General features: G+C 35.6%; 1 protein-coding gene across 1 annotated transcript in view; it reads right to left on the bottom strand.

Moving 5' to 3' along the window:
- Positions 1-21005, bottom strand: part of CPS1 (carbamoyl-phosphate synthase 1) — a 126852-nt gene that overhangs the window by 56691 nt on the left and 49156 nt on the right. The window contains exons 15-21 of the mRNA XM_066346251.1: positions 20584-20741; positions 18938-19066; positions 15151-15295; positions 13478-13688; positions 11906-12104; positions 8282-8458; positions 4807-4925 (exon numbers count right to left, since the gene is read on the bottom strand). Of these exons, the coding sequence (XP_066202348.1) occupies positions 4807-4925; positions 8282-8458; positions 11906-12104; positions 13478-13688; positions 15151-15295; positions 18938-19066; positions 20584-20741 (1138 nt within the window). The remainder of the gene's footprint in view (positions 1-4806; positions 4926-8281; positions 8459-11905; positions 12105-13477; positions 13689-15150; positions 15296-18937; positions 19067-20583; positions 20742-21005) is intronic.

Raw genomic sequence — 21005 nt, 5'->3', positions numbered from 1 at the left:
ATGAAACAACCCACATCTAGCATTCTATATATCATCTTCTTTAAGTTTCTCCTTTTCTCCAAGTTGACAGCCCAGATGCCTATTTTCCCAAGAACATACCAGAAAAGTACAAAGGGAACTGGCATTGGGACCAGAGAGGTATGTTGAAGCAAGTCAATTTGGGGTTTTCTCAAATTATCCTAAACAAACATCTACCTCCTGGCCCTATGTCTAAAGCTAACCTTTCCAACACTGAAGAAGTTGAGATCTTGCAACAAAGAACCATAAATAAATGCAACATAAAAAAGAACAACTGATCTTAACCTTCTTCCAAACTGGCAATAATAGATAATTCAGCCATATAAGGCCAACTGTTAATAGAGACTTACAATTACTGTTAGAGCTATATATGTCTAAATGACTAAGCCTCCCTGAATATTTAGAGGCGGAGGAAAAGCAGAAGATGTCATAAGCTATAAAAAACAAAAGAGCGGGTGGTGAAAATAATCAAAATAGGGCAAAAAAGCTCAACTCCCATGCACGTGCCATCACCTACAATATGCCTTCAACTTCAGAACCCGATATGCCACACAGTGAGTGAGACAAGGAGCTTCGGTGGCCACCTAGTTTTATTTCAGTTACCCAACACCTCTAAATAACAAGCATTATCAAACTGCTATGCAGAAAGAAAGGAATTAAAACACTCAAGTAGCATTCAGATCATAATCAATTCAGGGTTTAAGTTTACTAACACCATGAATCATCTGTTGAGATAATTGTAAGTGTAATATCTTAGACTCTTAAATTATTAAAAGCTCTATATAAAAGTGTTTATTGTAGATAATTATGAATGATAGAAAGTATCTTTATTTAAAAATATGCCTATGCAAGAAAACAAAGACTGAAAATGTCTAATTACTAGCAAAGAAATACAACAAGATGTGAAAGTCAAATAGATGTTATAAGTGACCAGTAACAGTGACTTGTTTAAATCCTCCAAGGACCTTAATCACTATCAATATACGTTTATTTCTGCTTCGCTAGGGTTTCAATCTGACTTCTGGTTGTAACAAAAACTATTCAATTAAAACATCGAATTTGTCTAAAAATCAGAATGTTTATCAAGTGGAAATTTAAATCACCATAACATCTGCTATTTTTCACCCCAGGTCTCTCCACCGCCACAACTGGTGTACTGTAAGTGTCTAGCACCCTCGTGTGGTTTAATTGGAGCAGTTTCATAGGCATTTGAAATCAGTTGTCTGAAACTGAGAACAGTGCAACAGACTGTAATTCAACCTTGAAGTTCTGCTGGCGTCGTAAACCAAGAAAGGAAACCTCAACTCAGCAAAATTCTAAGATGAATGTAGAGGCTCAATTCTTAACTTATTTGCTGTCTACTGTTCATTTATATGATCACTAGAGAGAATGACTTATAAACAGGATTGGAATTGCCAGTTCTCAAAACCAAGCATTTGTTGTGGGCAATTGTTGAATAGATGAAAAAGAACCTCATTTTGCTCAAGAGGAAAAACACGCATTTTTAGTGCCTAGTTTGTATGCATCTTGTTCACGTAAACACAGCAAACCCCAGTATATGTTGTAGTTGTTAAACAATTGAGAAATCAAGGCTTTGAGATCTTCCACTGTCTTCAACCAAACTGTCACTGAATGATCTTTCTACATTTTCTCAAATAATTTGAAAACAATTTACAAAAAAAAAATTTTTTCCCCTCTCTCAAGAGACTTGTTGGTAAGGCTTCTTTTCAACAGAAGTGTATTCAGGGCTCCCTTAAAGAGGAAAACTGAAGAGGATTACACTGTGTTCCTTAAATAAGAAATGCTCCTCTTATGAAAAATACATTTTTGGTGCTGGGAAAACTGGAAAGCCACATGCAAAAGAATGAAACTGGACTACAATTTGTCCCCCTGTACTAAAATTAACTCAAAATGGATCAAAGATCTAAACATAAGACCTGAAACAATAAAGTACATAGAAGAAGATACAGGTACTAAACTCATGGACCTGGGTTTTAAAGAGCATCTTATGAATTTGACTCCAAAGGCAAGAGAAGTGAAGGCAAAAATTAATGAATGGGACTACATCAGACTAAGAAGTTTTTGCTCAGCAAGAGAAACTGATAACAAAATAAACAGACAGCCAACTAAATGGGAGATGATATTTTCAAACAACTGCTCAGATAAGGGCCTAATATCCAAAATATACAAAGAACTCATAAAACTCAACAACAAACAAACAAACAATCCAATAAAAAAAATGGGAAGAGGACATGAAGAGACACTTCTCCCAGGAAGAAATACAAATGGCCAACAGATATATGAAAAGATGCTCATCTTCTTTAGTTATTAGAGAAATGCAAATCAAAATGGCAATGAGATACCACCTCACACCTGTTAGATTAGCTATTATCAACAAAAAAGGTAATAGCAAATGTTGGAGAGGCTGTGGAAAAAAAGGAACCCTCATTCACTGTTGATGGGAATGTAAAGTAGTACAACCATTATGGAAGAAAGTATGGTGGTTCCTCAAAAAACTGAAAATAGAACTACCTTATGACCCAGCAATCCCCCTACTGGGTATATATCCCAAAAACTCAGAAACATTGATACGTAAAGACACATGCAGCCCTATGTTTATTGCAGCACTGTTCACAGTGGCCAGGACATGGAAACAACCAAAAAGCCCATCAATAGATGACTGGATAAAGAAGATATTGCACATATACACTATGGAATACTACTCAGCCATAAGAAATGATGACATTGGATCATTTACAGAAAGATGGTGGGATCTTGATAACATTATACGGAGTGAAATAAGTAAATCAGAAAAAAACCAGGAACTGCATTATTCCATACGTAGGTGGGACATAAAAGTGAGACTAAGAGACATTGATAAGAGTGTGGTGGTTACGGGGGGAGGGGGGAAAGGGAGAGGGAAAGGGGGAGGGGGAGGGGCACAAAGAAAACTAGATAGAAGGTTACAGAGGACAATCTGACTTTGGGTGATGGGTATGCAACATAATTGAACGACAAGATAACCTGGACATGTTTTCTTTGAATATATGTATCCTGATTTATTGATGTCACCCCATTAAAAAAATAAAATTATTTATAAAAAAAAAAGAAAAATACATTTTTAAGATCTATCGATGAGTTCCTAAACTTGAGGTACCCCAACAAATTATCTTTCCAGAAAAAATAAGAAAGTAGATTTTAAAGCATTATTGGAATATTCTGAACATGAAAATTTTTAAGATAATTGGTCATAAAGGAAGTAAAAATTTAAATTAGTGAGAGGTAAAGAGTCTGTTAACAGAAATTTGACTGTGGCTCTTTTTGTAGGTTGATCTGGAAGTCCCAATGCTAAAAATATCAGTACAATGCAAGAGGAATACATTTGCTCACCAATGCACAGGTTGATAAAAAAAGAGAAAAACAGTTTTTCAAATTCAGAAAATGTATAGAAAACAGAAATATTACTCTATTGGTTATTAAAATGTAAACCTAGGTACTGTTTAGTAGTTATATAGCACATGACAGATAATAAATACATTACACTGATTTTCATACATTCAAAAGATCTAATAAAAACATTAGGCCCTGTCCAGTTGGCTCAACAGTAAAGCATCAACCCAGAATGTGGATGTCCTGGGTTTGTTTCCCAGACAGGGCACACAGGAGAAGTGACCATCTGCTTTTCCACCCCTCCCTTTTCTTTCTATCTCTCTCTTCACCTCCTAAAATCATGGCTTGAATGGTTCAGCAAGTTAGCCCCAGGTGCTGAGGATGGCTCCATGGCCTCACCTCGGGCACTAAAATACAGTGTGTCCGTAAAGTCATGGTGCACTTTTGACCGGTCACAGGAAAGCACCAAAAGATGATAGAAATGTGAAATCTGCACCAAATAAAAGGAAAACCCTCCCAGTTTCTGTAGGATGATGTGGCAGCATGTGCGCATGCACAGATGATGACGTAACACCATGTATACAGCGGAGCCGCCCACGGCCATGCCAGTCGAGATGTGGACAGTACAGAGGAAAGTTCAGTATGTTCTGTGGCTTGCTAAATTAGATTCCGTGACCAAAGTGCAATGTGAATATCGGCACGTTTATAACGAAGCGCCACCACATAGGAATAACATTACTCGGTGGAATAAGCAGTTGAAGAAAACCGGCAGTTTGTTGGAGAAACCCCGTTCTGGTAGGCCATCAGTCAGTGACGAGTCTGTAGAGGCTATATGGGATAGCTACCTAAGGAGCCCTTAAAAAATCTCTGCATGAACCCACATCAAACTGCACTGAATAGGTATGAAACTGGGAGAGTTTTCCTTTTATTTGGTGCAGATTTCACATTTCTATCATCTTTTGTTGCTTTCCTGTGACTGGTCAAAAGTGCACCATGACTTTACGGACACACTGTAGCTCAGTTGCTGTGCAATGGAACAGTGGCCCCAGACAGGTAGAACATTGCCCTCTAGGGGGCTTGCCAGGTAGATCCCAGTCGGGACAAATGCAGTAGTCTGTTTCACTGCCTCTCCGCCTCTCACTTAATAAAAAAATAAATAAATAAATTTATGTGTGCAATAAGAATGAGGTAAAAGATAGTTCAACTAGTAATAGATACATTTCAATAGCTAAACATCCAAAAATTTCTATTTCTTCTGGCTATGGCTACTGTTGTCTAACCTCAACACTACTTACCTTGTTGAATCATAATATTGGTCAAATGCTTAAAGGTCAGAGGACGAGTGTTCAAAAATTTCACAGAAGACATCTGGAGTGAACCAGAGCCAAACTCTCTTACCTGTTGAGACCTTTCAGTGTCTTTTCCATGTTTAAAATGTCACGCATCTTATACAAAAACCACTTGTCAATGGATGTGAGCTTCATAACCTCATCAATGGACATGTTATCTTCCAAAGCCTGCCAAAAGGAGATGAGACACATGTTTTGGGCAAACATTTCATTAATGTCTTATTTGCTTGAAAGCATAGAGTAGCCATCCTCTCCTTGTAATTCATAGAGCCTGAGGCTATAAACTGAGACACGAAATGTGAAATTGTTATCATATCATTAGATGTGTCTCCCAATGAACCATCAGATACTGCAGATACTGCCATTTCCACAGTGACATACGAAGGAGGTGCTCTGAGTTAATCAGAGTGGTGTGTGCTCAGAAAAATCCTTCTAACAGGCTCTGCTTTCCTGCTCTAAATACAACTATGTTACCAATTATATCCTACATTTGAGACATTTCTTTGGAATTAAATAGAATCTCTTGAAACTACAGTTAAGCCAAATTGGTAAGGAAATTTAGAATCATAATAATAATCATTTTACTTGTATTTTGGATAATTATCCTTTAAGAAATAGCATGCTTCTATCACCTCACTTCACAGGCACACAAACTAGTCACTGAGAATGCGTGGGTCAAATCTGGCTTGGTGCAATTTCTCTCGAATATACTCTCACAAAGGACTTCAAACAAAAAAAATTATTTTGAATCAGTTACTTTGATTTTTGCACTGACAGGCACTTTGCAAAATTCTAATATATTCCAAAACAGTGTAGTAATAACTTCAGTGCTGATAAAGAGTTCAGTATTTTTCCAAAGCTTACTTGAGCAATTTCTCAAAAGTAAAATTACATTTTTTGGTCATTAGGCTAAATAGAAAAGGCATCTGAATAAAGAGATAAACTCTCAAAACCAAAACCTTCATATTTTAAAGGCATTTATTCTTATTTTTTACTATTTTTAGATATACACTTATACCCTATAAAAAATAATCAGATAATAATCCCAAACAACATATTTTAGAATGGCACACTATATTTTTATATTCCATTAAGAAATATATGTAACTCAAAACTCTACTGTTATATTTCAACCCAGGGCACTTGAATTTTTTAAAACTTTTGCTTATTTCTATTTTCAGAGAGACCATAATTATAGGTGTTGAGAGATAAAATAGTTCATAATTCTGTTGACTGGAATAAAATGACATCTAATGGGAATTTTCAAAGGCATGTTCCTCTCATAAGTATATTTCATAAGTATAATTCTCTCTATAATTACAACCAGATTCCCAAGCACTTGATATTCTGTCTTATTTTCCAAGTGAATAAAGTACAATTAGCCGTTGGCCATCAACACTGTGAGGGGGATTGAACCTGAAGTGAGCGTACTTTTGACAGACCAGAGGAAGTTTGCACATAATCACACCACAATAATCACCCTGCAATTAACAGAGGACCTAGAATCCCCTAGTCATGTCACCGTGAGGAAGGACAAATACAGTCACATCTGCAATTTTAAACAAAAGCAAGATCCTGCCTGTCTTAGGACTTCATCTCTAAGCACTGCAGCTTTGCTGTGTTGCATGGCTATAATGAAGTTCATAATGACCCCAAACAAGTTTGAGGTGACTCTGATATTTCCCAAATCAAAAATACTACCCTGTGTTTTCCCCAAATCAAAAGAGGTGATGATCCAGTCATCCTGAAATAAGACTGCTGCAAAAATCAGACCTCAGAGCAAGTTGCCCTTTTCTAAGAATCATGAAAGCGAGCGAAGATTTACACACTCCCTTCATTCTGTTTCCCCTTCAGCCCTCCACAGCTCTCACACTCTTTGTCAAAATCACCAAGTTCTTGGTTGCTGTGGCAATGAACAGTAATGATGACCTCTAACAAACAGAAATCAGTTCCTTCTCCCGGCACTCTGGCAGACAATAATTTATACCTCAGCCCCTGCACTTCTGGCTCGAACATAGGGTACCCTGTGCAAGAAAGAATCTCCGCACATTTTTCCCTGAATTTCGTCCTTTATAAGTCTGTTAGGAAAAAAAAAAATCAAAGGTTTGCTTGAGTTTTACAGCCTCACAGGGAATTTGAAAATACTTTCCTTTTCCATCTGTCTCAAAATGGCAGGAGCATGATAACTAGACTTAAGAAAAAAATCAATTTATTGCCCTTTGTCTGGAAAAAAATTATAAGCATATATATATATATTCATCTGAATGTCGTAGATTGTTTTTTAAACAAAAGACTGAAATAAAAACAAGAAAGAAGATACAATAGCTTTCTAGAGTTAACTTCTCATTACTACTATCACCCCTACCACCTCTGAAAAATGTTCATTCTCTATTACCTTGAAATTCGACAATGAGAAGTGTTCACCAAAAGATACTAGCATCTCCCAGAATTTCTATGGGAATTAAATATTCTGCATTTAGAAACCGTAAAGGTGAGAAGAACGTACATCGTGTGTAGTGAGGAAACACGCCCTCCCATTCTTCCTTCTCTGCAGGACTCCCAGTGTTCCGACATAAAAGCTGCAGTGAGTTCAGAGTCACTAACAGCATTGTGCTGTGGCAACCACACATTACAAAGACAGATTCCGTTCTTATGGACAAAATACATATTTCCATCAACTCATATCACATGACGCACGTGCACACATAAAATGGTCAGAAGGGTTTTGTCGCTCTAGTATGGTTTGACTCTGTTGGAGGATTAATGCCTAAGCTTCCTTAAATGTCAAAAAGCCATGCAGGGATTTCTGACCAGAAAGATCCCAGCTGCCCAAGTTCACCTTTTATAAAATCAGATAAGCTCAAACTTCAAAACTTTAAGCATAATAAACATGAAAGGAGATTAACATGGCATTTAATTTGCATAAAAGGGAACTAGGGAGTGGAAGTGAGAAATGTTGAGCTTTTTTGTTCTAAAAGTAAGACCACTAAAATGATTACATAGAGAAAAGCCTATAATCATGGAAGTTCTTTGTAGTCTGTTGTTGTTGTTTAAAACAGAAAAAGAAGCAAATAAAGAATATTCTAGAGTTTTAGGTAACCCATATGAAGTGGTACTATTTTATACACCTTTCCTTCTAAAATATTGTATAATTGTTACATATTTTCAAGGAACAAGTAATGAAAGTAATAGGAAATGACAATTCAATATTATCACATCTACGCTAAGAGTACTGCCATGATACATAATAAAAGGGAGGAACATTTTATCTATGTGATCATCCATTAAAACTGCAACGTATCCTTAACTCTAGGCTTAAAGTCAAATAAAATAAGAAATTTTTTTTAATAATTATAGAATAATCTGATGAAATTCATAGACGTCTCCAATTTAATACTGTTAAAGAGAATTAAAATTTTCCTACAAATTCCTGAAGATCACTTTGTGATTCAGCTTTACTTTAATGTTCAGGCTGTCTTTATTCAGAAAAAAATAGTAGCCCTGGATCTTTTGTCATATATTACCTTGGCAATGGCGTAGATGCGGGTGCTGGATGGATCAGACAGCTCTGTTTTGAGATTTAAGTTCGATGGCCAGTCTTTGTTCATTGGGAGACGGGAAGTGAAACCATCGATAGAAGGGTGGCACATCCGTAAAGCTTTCTGGAAACTCTCCTCAAAGGTGCGACCAATGGCCATGACCTATAATATACATTTAAGAGTTCATATTTAAAGAAAGAGCTTATTTGTTTCTAATTTGTAACAGAATTAGAAGAGAAATATTTTTCAGAAAAGACTTAGGAATAAAACATATCAGAAGAACACTACTCAAATTTAAGTGTTATTTTTCTTCTTTTCTTTTTTCTGTGGATTTGATATAAAGTCTTCAACATTGGGTCAGTCTTTTATCACTTGGAGAATTTAGCTGTATTTGTTGAGACTGATGAGAAATCACCTGTACCTGCCCTGGACCATAATATTAAAATAAGGATTCTGTGGCCAGAACATATAGAACCTTCCTTAATAAGATCTTACTTTTATGCAAATGTCTTTTAGAATGGAAAGCAAATGAAGAGAACCCAGGCATATATTAACACATAAACAGAACTATTTCTAAACATAAATCAGTCAGTATCCAAGACAGGTTGGCTTTTTTTATAGCTAAGCATTAATATTAATAGAACCTTGAGAATCATAACAAATATTGACAGATTCAGATTTTGTGAGTAGGTGGACACTAAATTCTCCATAACAAATTCAATGTGTCTTCCCACAATCTTTACAGCTGATTGTACACTAATCAATTGAAAAAAAAAAAAACATGGTGATTTAGTTTGAACAATTCATAAGTCAGAACAAAACTTAAATTGTTTTTGAAGCCTACCCAGTTATTTCCAGTGGATAAATACTGTCTTTGAATTTTCCCATGAAATAATAAATTGCTATGCATATTTTGGTCACCAATTTAAAATAATAACAGTCTAAATGTTTCCATCAAAAAACTTCCAGAATTCCTCAAAAAGGACTAAATTCCCATGAATGTCAGTTTAGTAAATCTTCATGTCAATTGTGTGACAAGATACATATTCAAAGATAACTAAAGCCAAACACATAACCTTTCCACACTGCTCCAGATTTAATTAGAAATCAGAGAAGATTCTCAAGAGTGGAATAAATAAAATCTTAGTCCATTTGAGATATGCAATTTGCAAGGCATAGTGATAGTTCAAGAGTTAGACAACATGTTCATAGATGTGCTTGCTCAGGCAAGGGACAGACTGCCAGATATAAGATGTTTTATGGTACCATCAAATTAAGAAAGTGTATTTGAAATATTCAATAAAAATTTTAAGTATTACATATTTAAAAGTTGGCCCTATAAAGTAACTCATTCTGTAAGTGACTGACCATAATTTATAAATTATTATTTAAGTTCACTATATATAATGGTATGTGGAATAAACATAATAAAGGAGAAGCAAGCTTACCTATAGCTTAACACAGGACTAAATATCTGTGCTCAAAATTTTTGCTCTTTAGTACTACATATTATTTAAATTTACATTTTTTTTAAATTCATATTTATTAAGTAAAAATTTTACCATCTATCAGTGGAATAACTACCTTGGCTTTTCTTTACCATATTCTATTACATTTTAACAGCATCTGTACATAAAGACTGTATTTTAATGTTTACACAGTTTAATTCATATATTTGGTTTAGTTTATATAGTCTCAATTTACCAACTACAGATAATGTGCCACAATTATTACCTTACTCATGTTTTATCCTCAAACTGCCTGTGTATAGTAAGAACTCAGGAAATTTTACTAACTTGGGTTGAACTAAATGTTAACATTAATTGATGACAGAAATCCCTCAGATAATAATAAAAAAATATACAAAATTATCTCATTGCTTGTCCTATAAATTTTACTGTAAATATTATGAAAAAGGACACTTCACAAAAAATGTCAACTAAGTAATAGAGGTTTTTTTGGCAGAAACACTATCAACAAAACTTTTCATGGCCTTTGAGTTCTAATTCTATTGTGTATCTTGAAGTATAATAGAGAAAAATAAGATTTAAAACAACTATAAAGGAAGAAAAACTACTACTTATCTTTTACAACTAGTAACACATTTTCCTTTAAAAGGTCAAGTTGTTCTTTATCTGCTATTACTTTAAAAGCCTTCCATTAATATCTTGGATACTAAGGAAACCAAACAGTAATAGCTCTGCCTTTCACCTGTGAATATGACTGATCAGGAAAATGTCTTTTGTTGTTGTAGTTGTTGTTGTTGTACTTGTTCTTTTTCACTGCTTCAGTAATGGATTCAAGCTGTGTTTTTTGTGATTAGTGGCATGCATTTCTAGAATGACTAGCCTGAGTTTAGGCAGTAATCTGTGTATGGGAAAAAAATGAAGACTAATATAGAACAACAGATTACAAATACTGGTAGATGTTTGCTCTGTAATCTAACTGACTTAGGTACCTAGAAATACACTAAGATCTCCTACATTGACCAGATAGAAATTGAGATGAGATAAAGTAAAACAGATAGGTAGATACAGATAGATTTTGAGATTTATGCATACTGCTGGCATTCAAAAGTTCTACCCACCAGCAATGACAATAATACTGACAATAATACTGATACATTTTTTGGAAATGTGTTATGAATCCACCTTAAAAGTTATTGCTAAACATTTACATATGTTAATCCAAAACCTCGTAAGAACCTTACAAAGTATTATCATCTTTATTATCCAGAAGGGGACACTGAGGCTCAGTGTTTTGTATGAGTGTCTCTAGGTAGTGAGTGGCAAGACCAAGAGTAAAACCCAAGTTCATCTGGTTCCAAGGCTCATGTACTGTTTACTGTGTCAAGCCACCTGGGTGCCAAAAGAAATGAACCCCTTGGTGCAAGTGGGAAGAGAGCAAATCTCAGAGGGAGGGATCTGAATTCTTGTTACCTCTTGCATAAGGAGCAAAGCTTCTTTGAAGATGAAATAATCAAAAGCTAACTTTAATTTAAAATAAAACATTATATGAATTTGAAAATGACTAAAGACCTTAAAACATTTCAATATAATGAAAGGGACTTCATATTCCACTGCACTCTTCTCAATGTAGAGGTCTAGAGCTTGAAGGGCCATGAGCGCTTTTCCAGCCCAGCTTGCTTCTGTCTTTTATGAAAGTGGAAAGTGAGGTCCACAGAGACATAACAACATTTTTACTTGGACTAAAGTTGAATTCTTAACCACAGCTCAGTGGTCTTTTTGATACACTATGTTATCTTTTATATAATACTATTTTATGGATTTGGTTATAAATTATATTATAATCCAGTTATATAAACTTATATATGTTTATATATTATATACACATATAGTCTCTCCTTTTGAATGCTCCTAGGATACTAGAATGTTTAGAGGCTCTTAGAATTCATTAAATGGGCAAGTAACAAATGCCATATGTTAACAGTCTAGTAAAGAGTGAAATGCTAGGGAAGAAATGAAATTCCTGTATGTCCTTCAATTAATAACTGAATATCCAGGCAACCTTAAGACTTTCAATGAAGTTAAAAATTAGACAAAATAACTGAGAACAAAGATGAAATAAAGAAATAAACAGAGGACTTACCTCTCCTACACTCTTCATAGAGCTACCAATTCGGCTAGATGTTCCATGGAAACGATCAAGATCCCAGCGAGGGATCTTAGTAACCATGTAATCCAGGCTAGGCTCAAAGCAGGCTGATGTCTTCCCTGATACAACGTTCTTGATTTCTGGAAGTGGGATTCCTAGGGCAATCTTTGCAGCAATGAATGCCAATGGGTAGCTATAAAGGAAAAGACAATTTTATTATTTTCTTTTAGCAATAACTATTAAAAATAGCCAAAAACATAAGTCAGTCTTTCTTAGAATTCTGGTAATTTTCCACATCAGGGTATACAACACTCAGATTCTTCATTCTGAATGAATACTTAATACTCACTTATAAAATAATTGGGGTTATAATAGAGTATAGAGGCACAGATCCCAAAAAAAACATTTACTCTGTCTGACATGCAGGGCTACAGCTCCCAACCATCACCTGTTCAACCCAAAATCAATAGCTTCTTTATCAATAAAGTGGTCACTGTGTAAAACTTCCAAAATATATACATGTCTGCACCTCAGGAGACAGTGGAGTTAGCTAATATAAATACTATGGAGTATGTAATAATCCAAAACCATAGGCAATGACAGTTTGCGTTCTTACGCTATCTCCAAATTATCTTTGAACTTTGGGTTTCCTACAAAACTATCACTTTGGGAACTGGGCTATCCTCCTCTGAAATGTCAGTTTTGGTCACTGTATTAGAGAAAATAATTTATGAACTACACAATTATATTTAGTCCTTTAGTACAACTCCCCCACCTAACAGGTGAGGAAAATGATAGAGACAGTAGGTGGTATGTCCCAAGCCTCACACTCAGTGGAAGGACCAGAAGGAGAACTCAGGTCTCTTACTCTTGCCTAGTGCAACATGCTCTCCATTAGTCTATGCAACACTGTGTAACGACATTAAAAAAAGAAATATTTAAAGGTAAATATTTTGTTCATTTATATGTCATATAATTTAAATGCCATAAGCTAAATATATTAATAGAAACAAAAGGGGTTAATTAATTTTTCCCCAATTATGCTTACGATCAGTTGGTAAATTAATAGCAAATTTATTTATTTGGTGGCAACATATATCTATAGAAAAATCAAAATTATTTGTTCTTGTGGCATTTCACTAAAATAAAATAAGGTATATTAAACACTTGAGTCAAGTGAGCTACATTATTTCTCTTACTATTTGCTACACCTGAAAAAAAGAGAAACAGTTGAGAACTAAAACTAAGGATTAATTTGCACTTTTTTTTAAACAACATCTGCAAAGTGTAATTAAGAAGCAGATTTTTCTCAGCCTGCTTTGACCGCCCAGATTTTGATTAGTTTATGATTAGCCAGCAAACAAAGCCAGCTAGCAATACCGTTTCCCTCAATCTGGCAGCAAGCTCGTTAATAACCATGTCCTTAGGGTCCTAAATGATGTGGAGCCAGCATACAGAAATGGGGACTACGGTTTGTAAATGTAGCACAGTCTTCACAAGCTGTCAGTTTTCCAATTCTCTCTGTGAAGAATTCACAAACCCATGGTTGGAGCATTCTGGTCTTACCCAGTGGCCTTTGAGGCCAGGGCAGAGCTTCGGGACAGTCTGGCATTCACTTCAATGATGCAGTATTCCATTGAGGTAGGATGAAGGGCAAACTGAATGTTGCATTCACCCACAATGCCCAAGTGGCGAACGACATTGACCGAAGTACGTCTCAACATCTGAAACTCCGCATTGGAGAGTGTCTGGGCAGGCGCCACAACAACTGAGTCACCTGTACATCCAAGCAGCACTCATTAATTTATTTGCATGGTACAAGACACATAACAGTCTAAGGGCTTGTTGGGAAAAGAATGATCTTATGATAATAAATATAAGGCACATCAGGTATTTCTTCTTCTGGTTTTTGTTTTACCTGTTTTATTCAGACACATTTAGAGGAACCCTTCTAACCGTGCTTAAGCTCATCTTGCTGTCAAGGTTTCAATCACCTACTTCCTGGACTGAAAGTAACTTCATCAATTTCCCTTCTCTTCATCTCAAATTATCTCTCCCAAGTTCTCCCTTCCATAAAACAACTCCTCTTCACCCAGACTGGCTCATCTACTTGTTTCTGTATCCCATCCCTTCCCGTTTTCTCACTCTTCTGCAATCCTAGTCCCTTGTATCTTTAATCACTTAATCCTTAGTCACCATCCCCCTGCCTGCAAATATGCTCAGATCTCTACAAGTTCAAGAAGCCCCTCCCCAACATTGCTAGAAAATTACTAGAACTAACCCTCATTCTTTACATGACTCACTTCTCAAAAGTTTACCTGTTCTGCTTATCATTCATTGCCATATAACCCCATTCAATATGGTCCACGTGATCAATTTTGTATTGATACTGTCCTCTGGAACATTCATAAGCCATATTAAAGTCTCATAGCATTTAATATAGCCAAAATCAAAGCTCTTGTATAAAATATTTTCTTACATTGGCTTACCTGGCACTGTACTCCCTTGCTTTTCTTCCTATCACTCTCTTCTTTGTATTCAACGCTAATCCTTCCCCTTTCTCCCACCCTGTAAACTCTAAATATTTCCCAACATTAAGTCCTTGACCTTATTCTCTGTCTTTCTATGCTTCTGCTCTTGAATACTTAGTAACTGTTTCCAGTTTCAGCTATAACATTTATACCAATGACTTTCAATGACTTTATATCAACTTCTTTATTTCTACCTCATTTTTGAATTCCAATTCCATTTTCTTAACCTTCTCCTTGGGAGTTTCATCCATGCTTCAAATTTAGCATTTGTATATCCTAAGTCATCTCTGTGCCTTCTAGTCTAACTTGTTTCCCTTCCTAAGAAACCAGTTTCTATTATCTGTGGCTATGTGATAGCCACACTTAGTGATGAATACCTCAGTCTGCTTTAAATTTTCTTAATCTCACTCCTTACTTCTCAACCTAAGTCTTATAGAGTTCACCTTCACTATATTGCTTATATTTGACCCCTTTCTTCCTCAAGTGAAATCAGGGTAATTCCTGCCTTACTTCATAGAATTTTTGTGAAGATCCAATTAAATGTAAAAATATTTTCAATACTATGAAATACTATATGTATACAGAAGTTTACATTAGACTGTCAGCGAAGAATGGTAATTTAAAGAACAGAATTTAATATAGACAGCTGTGGTCATCAGAAACATGAGCTGAAGGTGTTACTATAATTCTTGAAGATTCTTTGCCTACCTGTATGAACGCCCATGGCATCAACATTTTCCATGTTACAGACAGTGACACAATTGTCATCAGCATCTCGGACCACTTCATATTCTATTTCTTTCCAACCTGTCACCGACCTCTCCACAAGGATCTGGTTGGTCATAGCAAAGGCCTGCAAATTGGTAACAAAAGATATCTAAGAGTAAGAAAAGGCACTGGTTTAAACATGAATACTTGGCAAAGTGTCCTGGCCTAAATCCTGGCCAGCACTGAAGTCACAAGCCCAGCCATCCTCTTCCTCTACCCTCCAGGAGACACAAAGTATCAGAAAATCAGCGAGGTTCTGGGAAGATCATCCTGCAGTGAATATGCTTGATTTACATTATTGAGGCTTGCCATTCAAAGTGCTGAGATGACATTAAATCAAACTAATTTAGGAAAAGAGAAAATAATTGAGCAATCAGGCAGAGGGAAATGAAATTATTTCAGCAGTGAGGCTTCTGTGAGACCAGAAAATGTGATAAGTGTGAATAAATATAGAAAAATAAGTCTAAAGACTCTGGCTTTCTCTAAAATAGCTGAGGGTGCTTCGTACAGAGGCATACACACAATACAAGTCAGTTGAAGTTGATGAGGAGAAGAAAGGAGATGATGATGGTTGTAAACAGTTAGCCAAGATGGCATATGAAACTTGGGAATTAGAAGAGTCGTATGCAACTATTATTATGGTTAATCACTATCTAAGTGCTTAAGTACTCTGAGTCATATATCATGTATGCCTGATTAAACAGAAATAAATTAGTATAATCATCATTTTATATTTACTGAGGACTGACTGGTAGGAAGAACTAAACTCAAAATATGAGATAGTCTTTGACCTGAGGAAATTTATTGGCTGAAAATCCAAGACAGAAATGTCCTTTCTCTCTCTCTCTCTCTTTTTTTAATTGACTTGAGAGAGAATGGAAGGGAGAAAGATACAGAGAGACAGACAAGAGAGAGAAAGATCAATTTGTTGGTCCACTTTGTTCATTCATTCATCAGATGAGTATTGTATGTGCCCTGACCACAGGTCAAGCCCGCAACTTTGAGGTCAGGACGATGATGCTCTAACCAACTGAACTATCTGACTAGGGCCTGTCCTTTGTCTCTTAATATAGTTGATTTGTAATGGCAGGTAAAAGAAGAGAAAGCAACTGGGGAAAGCAAAGTTTTTAAAGTTGTTAGCAGGCAGTAAAATGAAACAATTCAATTAAGTTTTTCCATAATGTTTCTCAACACTACTTTTTTAACCTCAGTCCATCCCACAGGCTCCAACACGTGCAGTTGAAAATGGAACACATTAATCCCCACAGCTGCCCATGATGAGGTTTTAAAAGTGGTTAGGCTACTCTGTAGCCAGTGTTAACAATTTAATAATGATTAACTTGTTGTTAGAATTGCTTGCTAAAAGAAGAAATCTGGGAAACAAAGGATATTAATTTAGAAAAGCCTTTTGCATTCTGGAGCTGACTGAATATTTGGGCAAAAGGATAATTGACATCATGTTGCTTCAATTTCTATTTTTTTTAATTCTCAGATTTTATACAAAACATTGACTTAGGGACCCAGATGAGTTAATACAATTTTTTATGGTGTTAAATATAACCTCAAGAGACTTGGGTTGTTTAGGATATAATGATACAAGTAATTATTCTCAAGAGAAAAGTTAGGTTTCTAAAGAAGAAAACCCCATTTAAAAGCCTATAGATTATTTTAAAGGAATAAAAATAATTAAAAATTATCCTATTCCAAAATTGCCTTCATTAGTAATTCTTTTTAGCCAGTTCAGTATTCAGGATGTTTCTATACTGTAAAACTATATATTTTTAGTAGAGAATAAAGTATACACATTGTCACAATTGGCATTACTAAGATTGCTAATATTAAAAATATTGAGTATATCTAATAAACTAGAGGGGAAAATATCATATACCTCCATAAATATGGTTTTCTTTAAGTACATGATCCAGAAGTCCAGAATAGAAACAAGAGATATTCAATATTAAATACGTTTCATTTATTTTTGTTTGTCTTAGCAACTTTAGAAAATCTAAATCCAAGTTGTTGACATGTCAGTTTGTCATTATAGCTATTTGAATATATTTAATTTTAGTTAGTTTTTTTTCTCAAAATCCTTCAACAACTGAGGGGCCTGACCAGGTGGTGGCGCAGTGGATAGAGCATGGGCCTGGGATGTGGAGGACCCAGGTTTGAGACCCAAGGTCGTTGACTTGAGCAAGGGGTTACTCCGTCTGCTGTAGCCCCACAGTCAAGGCACATATGAGAAAGCAATCAATGAACAACTAAGGTGTCGCAACGAAAAACTAATGATTGATGCTTCTCATCCCTCCGTTCCTGTCTGTCTGTCCGTATCTATCCCTCTCTCTGACTCTCTCTCTGTCTCTAAAAAAAAACAAAAAAAAAAAAAAAAAAAAACCCCAAAAAACTGAAGGGCCTCGTTTAGTTTGACCTCAAAAGTAAAGTAATGATAAAACTATATAAACTGTGTTTGGATTGTCTACTCAGCATTTCCCAAAATAACCTCACAAAGATTCTCTTCCATGACTGCCCTGTGACTTATCTGGGCCTCTTGGAGCACATACACGCTCTCATTCAGTAAGCCCCTGGTCTAACCAGGCACTGTTCTGTTCTGTGGAAATAGAGTATGGGCAAAACTCTGCTTTCATCAAGCATGTTTTCTGTGTTAACCTCTAATTTATTTGGGGGCTGTATATTTATTTTCTCCAGATTTTCCCTTTATTACTTAAGAAAAAAGTATTTAGTATGTAAAAGTGATTTTGATAGACAGAAGTTATAATACAGGGGTAGTCAACCTTTTTATACCTACTGCCCACTTTTGTATCTCTGTTAGTAGTAAAATTTTCTAACCACTCACCGGTTCCACAGTACCGGTGGTTTATAAAGTAGGGAAGTAACTTTACTTGATAAAATTTATAAAGCAGAGTTACAGCAAGTTAAAGCATATAATAATAATTACTTACCAAGTACTTTATGTCAGACTTTCATTAAGTTTGGCAGAATAAATCTTTATAAAACAACTTACTATAGTTAAATCTATCTTTTTATTTATACTTTGGTTGCTCCGCTACCGCCCACCATGAAAGCTGGAACGCCGGGGCGGTAGGCACCAGGTTGACTATCACTGTTATAATATAATTCTATTTTGCTTATATGTGTATGTTAGTTGGCAGAGAGCTCACTTGTTTATGGTATGAGGTGTTTATACCATATATATTTCAAACACCTGAGTTTCAGGTGAAGTTAAATGACTCAAAGTGTTTTGTTTCACTTACTGAAGGTCATTCATGTCATATTATTTCAAAAAATAATGAAAAAAATGAACATTGTATTCTAGTTTTTTTAATCAACATTGTATTCTAGTTTTTTTAATCACTAAAATATATTTTAGCATTAGGAATGTTTTGAAACACATTTGGAAGCAGAGGGAGATGAAACTGGATTAACTTCATAGCCCTGGAATCAAAAGACAGGACGGTGAAGATTGACCTTTAGGTAGAATCAGCACCAGTTTGCCTAGGATTATCTGGTTTAACACTGGGGCCCACTATAAATAACGGTACTATATTTCCCTTTCAAAGGTGTCATCTTTTAGGCAACACTTTTAGAGAACATGATAGTGATTAAATTAATAGAAGAAAGGTTGTTTTCACCGACATAACTTTCTCTCATTGAAATGGTATGCCAAGTCAGTGTCTTGGTGGTTAAGAATTCGGTCTGAGAACATACATACCTTTGTGCTGAGGTCCACCAGAGTCTCCTTGTTAGGACAGATGCCTGAGCCTAACCCTCCCAGGGCATAGGCAGAACGGATCATGACTGGGTAGCCAATGGTGTCCGCTGCCTTCAGCGCATCCTCAATCTGTCAACAAGAACCAGGACTCAAAGTTTACAAGCTGACCACACTAGCAGAAAAGATCACACCGAAAGTGTCTGGCAATTTAGGTAAATCAGTTGATTTGAGGAGAATGATTAAAGAAATGTTATATTAGTCTCTCATCTCCTGAAAAGTAAATGTTGTTTTACCAATTTTCAATAAAATTCTAGGATTATTTTAACATACAGTGAAGGGTCTTTTTTATCCCTTTGTGATATATATTATTTTTGCACATAAAAATAATAATAATAATAAAACAAAGGCCCAAACTAAAACAACCGTCATTAATTTGAGAATGGAAGTCATATTGAATTTCTAATTCAGCTTAAAAGTCTTCATCTCTTAATGAAACAAGGTTTTCTACCTCGGAAACTAACTTGGTATTACTGCAATAAGCCATTAGGAATATTATACAGAGACATATTTTATTTTTCAAGTTCAGTCAGAGAGTCCTCCCAGAAGCTTGGAATTCTTTTTTATTTTTAACTTACAAAATAAAACACACGGTGGCTATTTTTTTTCTGTCATGGAATATTATTACACCACCAATGGGAATGTAATTACATCTTTCCCATATGCCTGTTTCTCATCCTGAGAAAGCAAGGACATAATTAAATCTGGCAATGAAAGAATAAATGGATGGCAGGAGCTTTCCAAATGTTCAGCAGAGCTGTCGTGGGATTATTCCTGATTGACAGCCTTGCAACATAGTATGTACTTGACAGCATCCTTTTCTGAAACATAACAGAGCCCGTTTTCGTTGGCCCAGCTGTACTTGCCTTATCTCTAAGGATCTGCCTATTTCTTCAATGGGGAAGTTGCAGCAAAAACTGCCTCCAGCACCCACCCCCACACCACTGACTACATGCCAAAATCAGGAGTAAAACCAGGGGCAAAAACAGATGTATAGAAAGCTGATGTTTTCCTCGGTGCCTATCAATGGACACAGGAGATGATGGAAAACGGTTAATGGAAATGGAAATAATCTGCCCTCTTTCAAAATCTAAGCCACTGATATCTCTGTCATAAAGTTTACTGATTAGATCCAATGGCTTTTTATCTTGATAATCTCATTTATCTTGATCATCTATCCCATTGTAAGGAGAAAGTGTAAATAGAGTGACTTGCCCTTTGCAGGTCATTTGCACATACAAGATGTGTGACTGAGTGTGCGGAAGGAGGTAAAAATTACTTTGGCATTGCAGGTTAGTGTGATTCTTAGTTTTAATGCAGGAGGATTGAGAATCAATGACGTTGATAAAATCACTTCTCTCAGTTTATGCTGCTCTTTTCAAAAAATAAAATATCAATACCTATCCCTACAATCTGATCATTGAATGCTGCAATTAATACACAATGTCTCTGAGGTGCTAACACATCTCTGTAAGAACATATATGCAAGTATAATTCATTGTAACTATTATCTTTACGCATGATAAACCACTCTCCCTACTATGCAAAACAAATAATGGCTTTGTTTAAACAGAACAAAGGTTCCTTACCGATTCCACTGCAAAGCTTGGAGCAATCTTTTCATTAATCTCATTTAGTTTGTCTGAGAACAGTTGCCTGTCTTCCGTGGCCATAATGGATTCAACTGAGGTCCCCAGAACTTTCACACCATATTCCTTGAGCACACCTCTCTTGAATAGTTCCACTCCTATAAAAGAACCAAATACAATCAGTTTTTAAAAATCTTAAACTCTTATATCTCCTTTAATACCATTTCTTAACATCTTAATATTAACTCCAAGAAGCCACCAGGGTCCAAAATAGAATTGCATTGAGGAGGAAAAACACTGAATTAAAAATTCTGAAGACATTCTAACAAGATATTTACTGATGCAACTGTTACTTATGTTACCATTTTCTTCAAATGATTTTCATTATTGTCATTAATAGAAATCATTGGATTACAGTGAGC

Source organism: Saccopteryx leptura, chromosome 7 (assembly GCF_036850995.1).
Source record: "Saccopteryx leptura isolate mSacLep1 chromosome 7, mSacLep1_pri_phased_curated, whole genome shotgun sequence".
NCBI classification, from domain to species: domain Eukaryota; kingdom Metazoa; phylum Chordata; class Mammalia; order Chiroptera; family Emballonuridae; genus Saccopteryx; species Saccopteryx leptura.
This window is presented reverse-complemented; position numbering and strand designations above follow the sequence as displayed.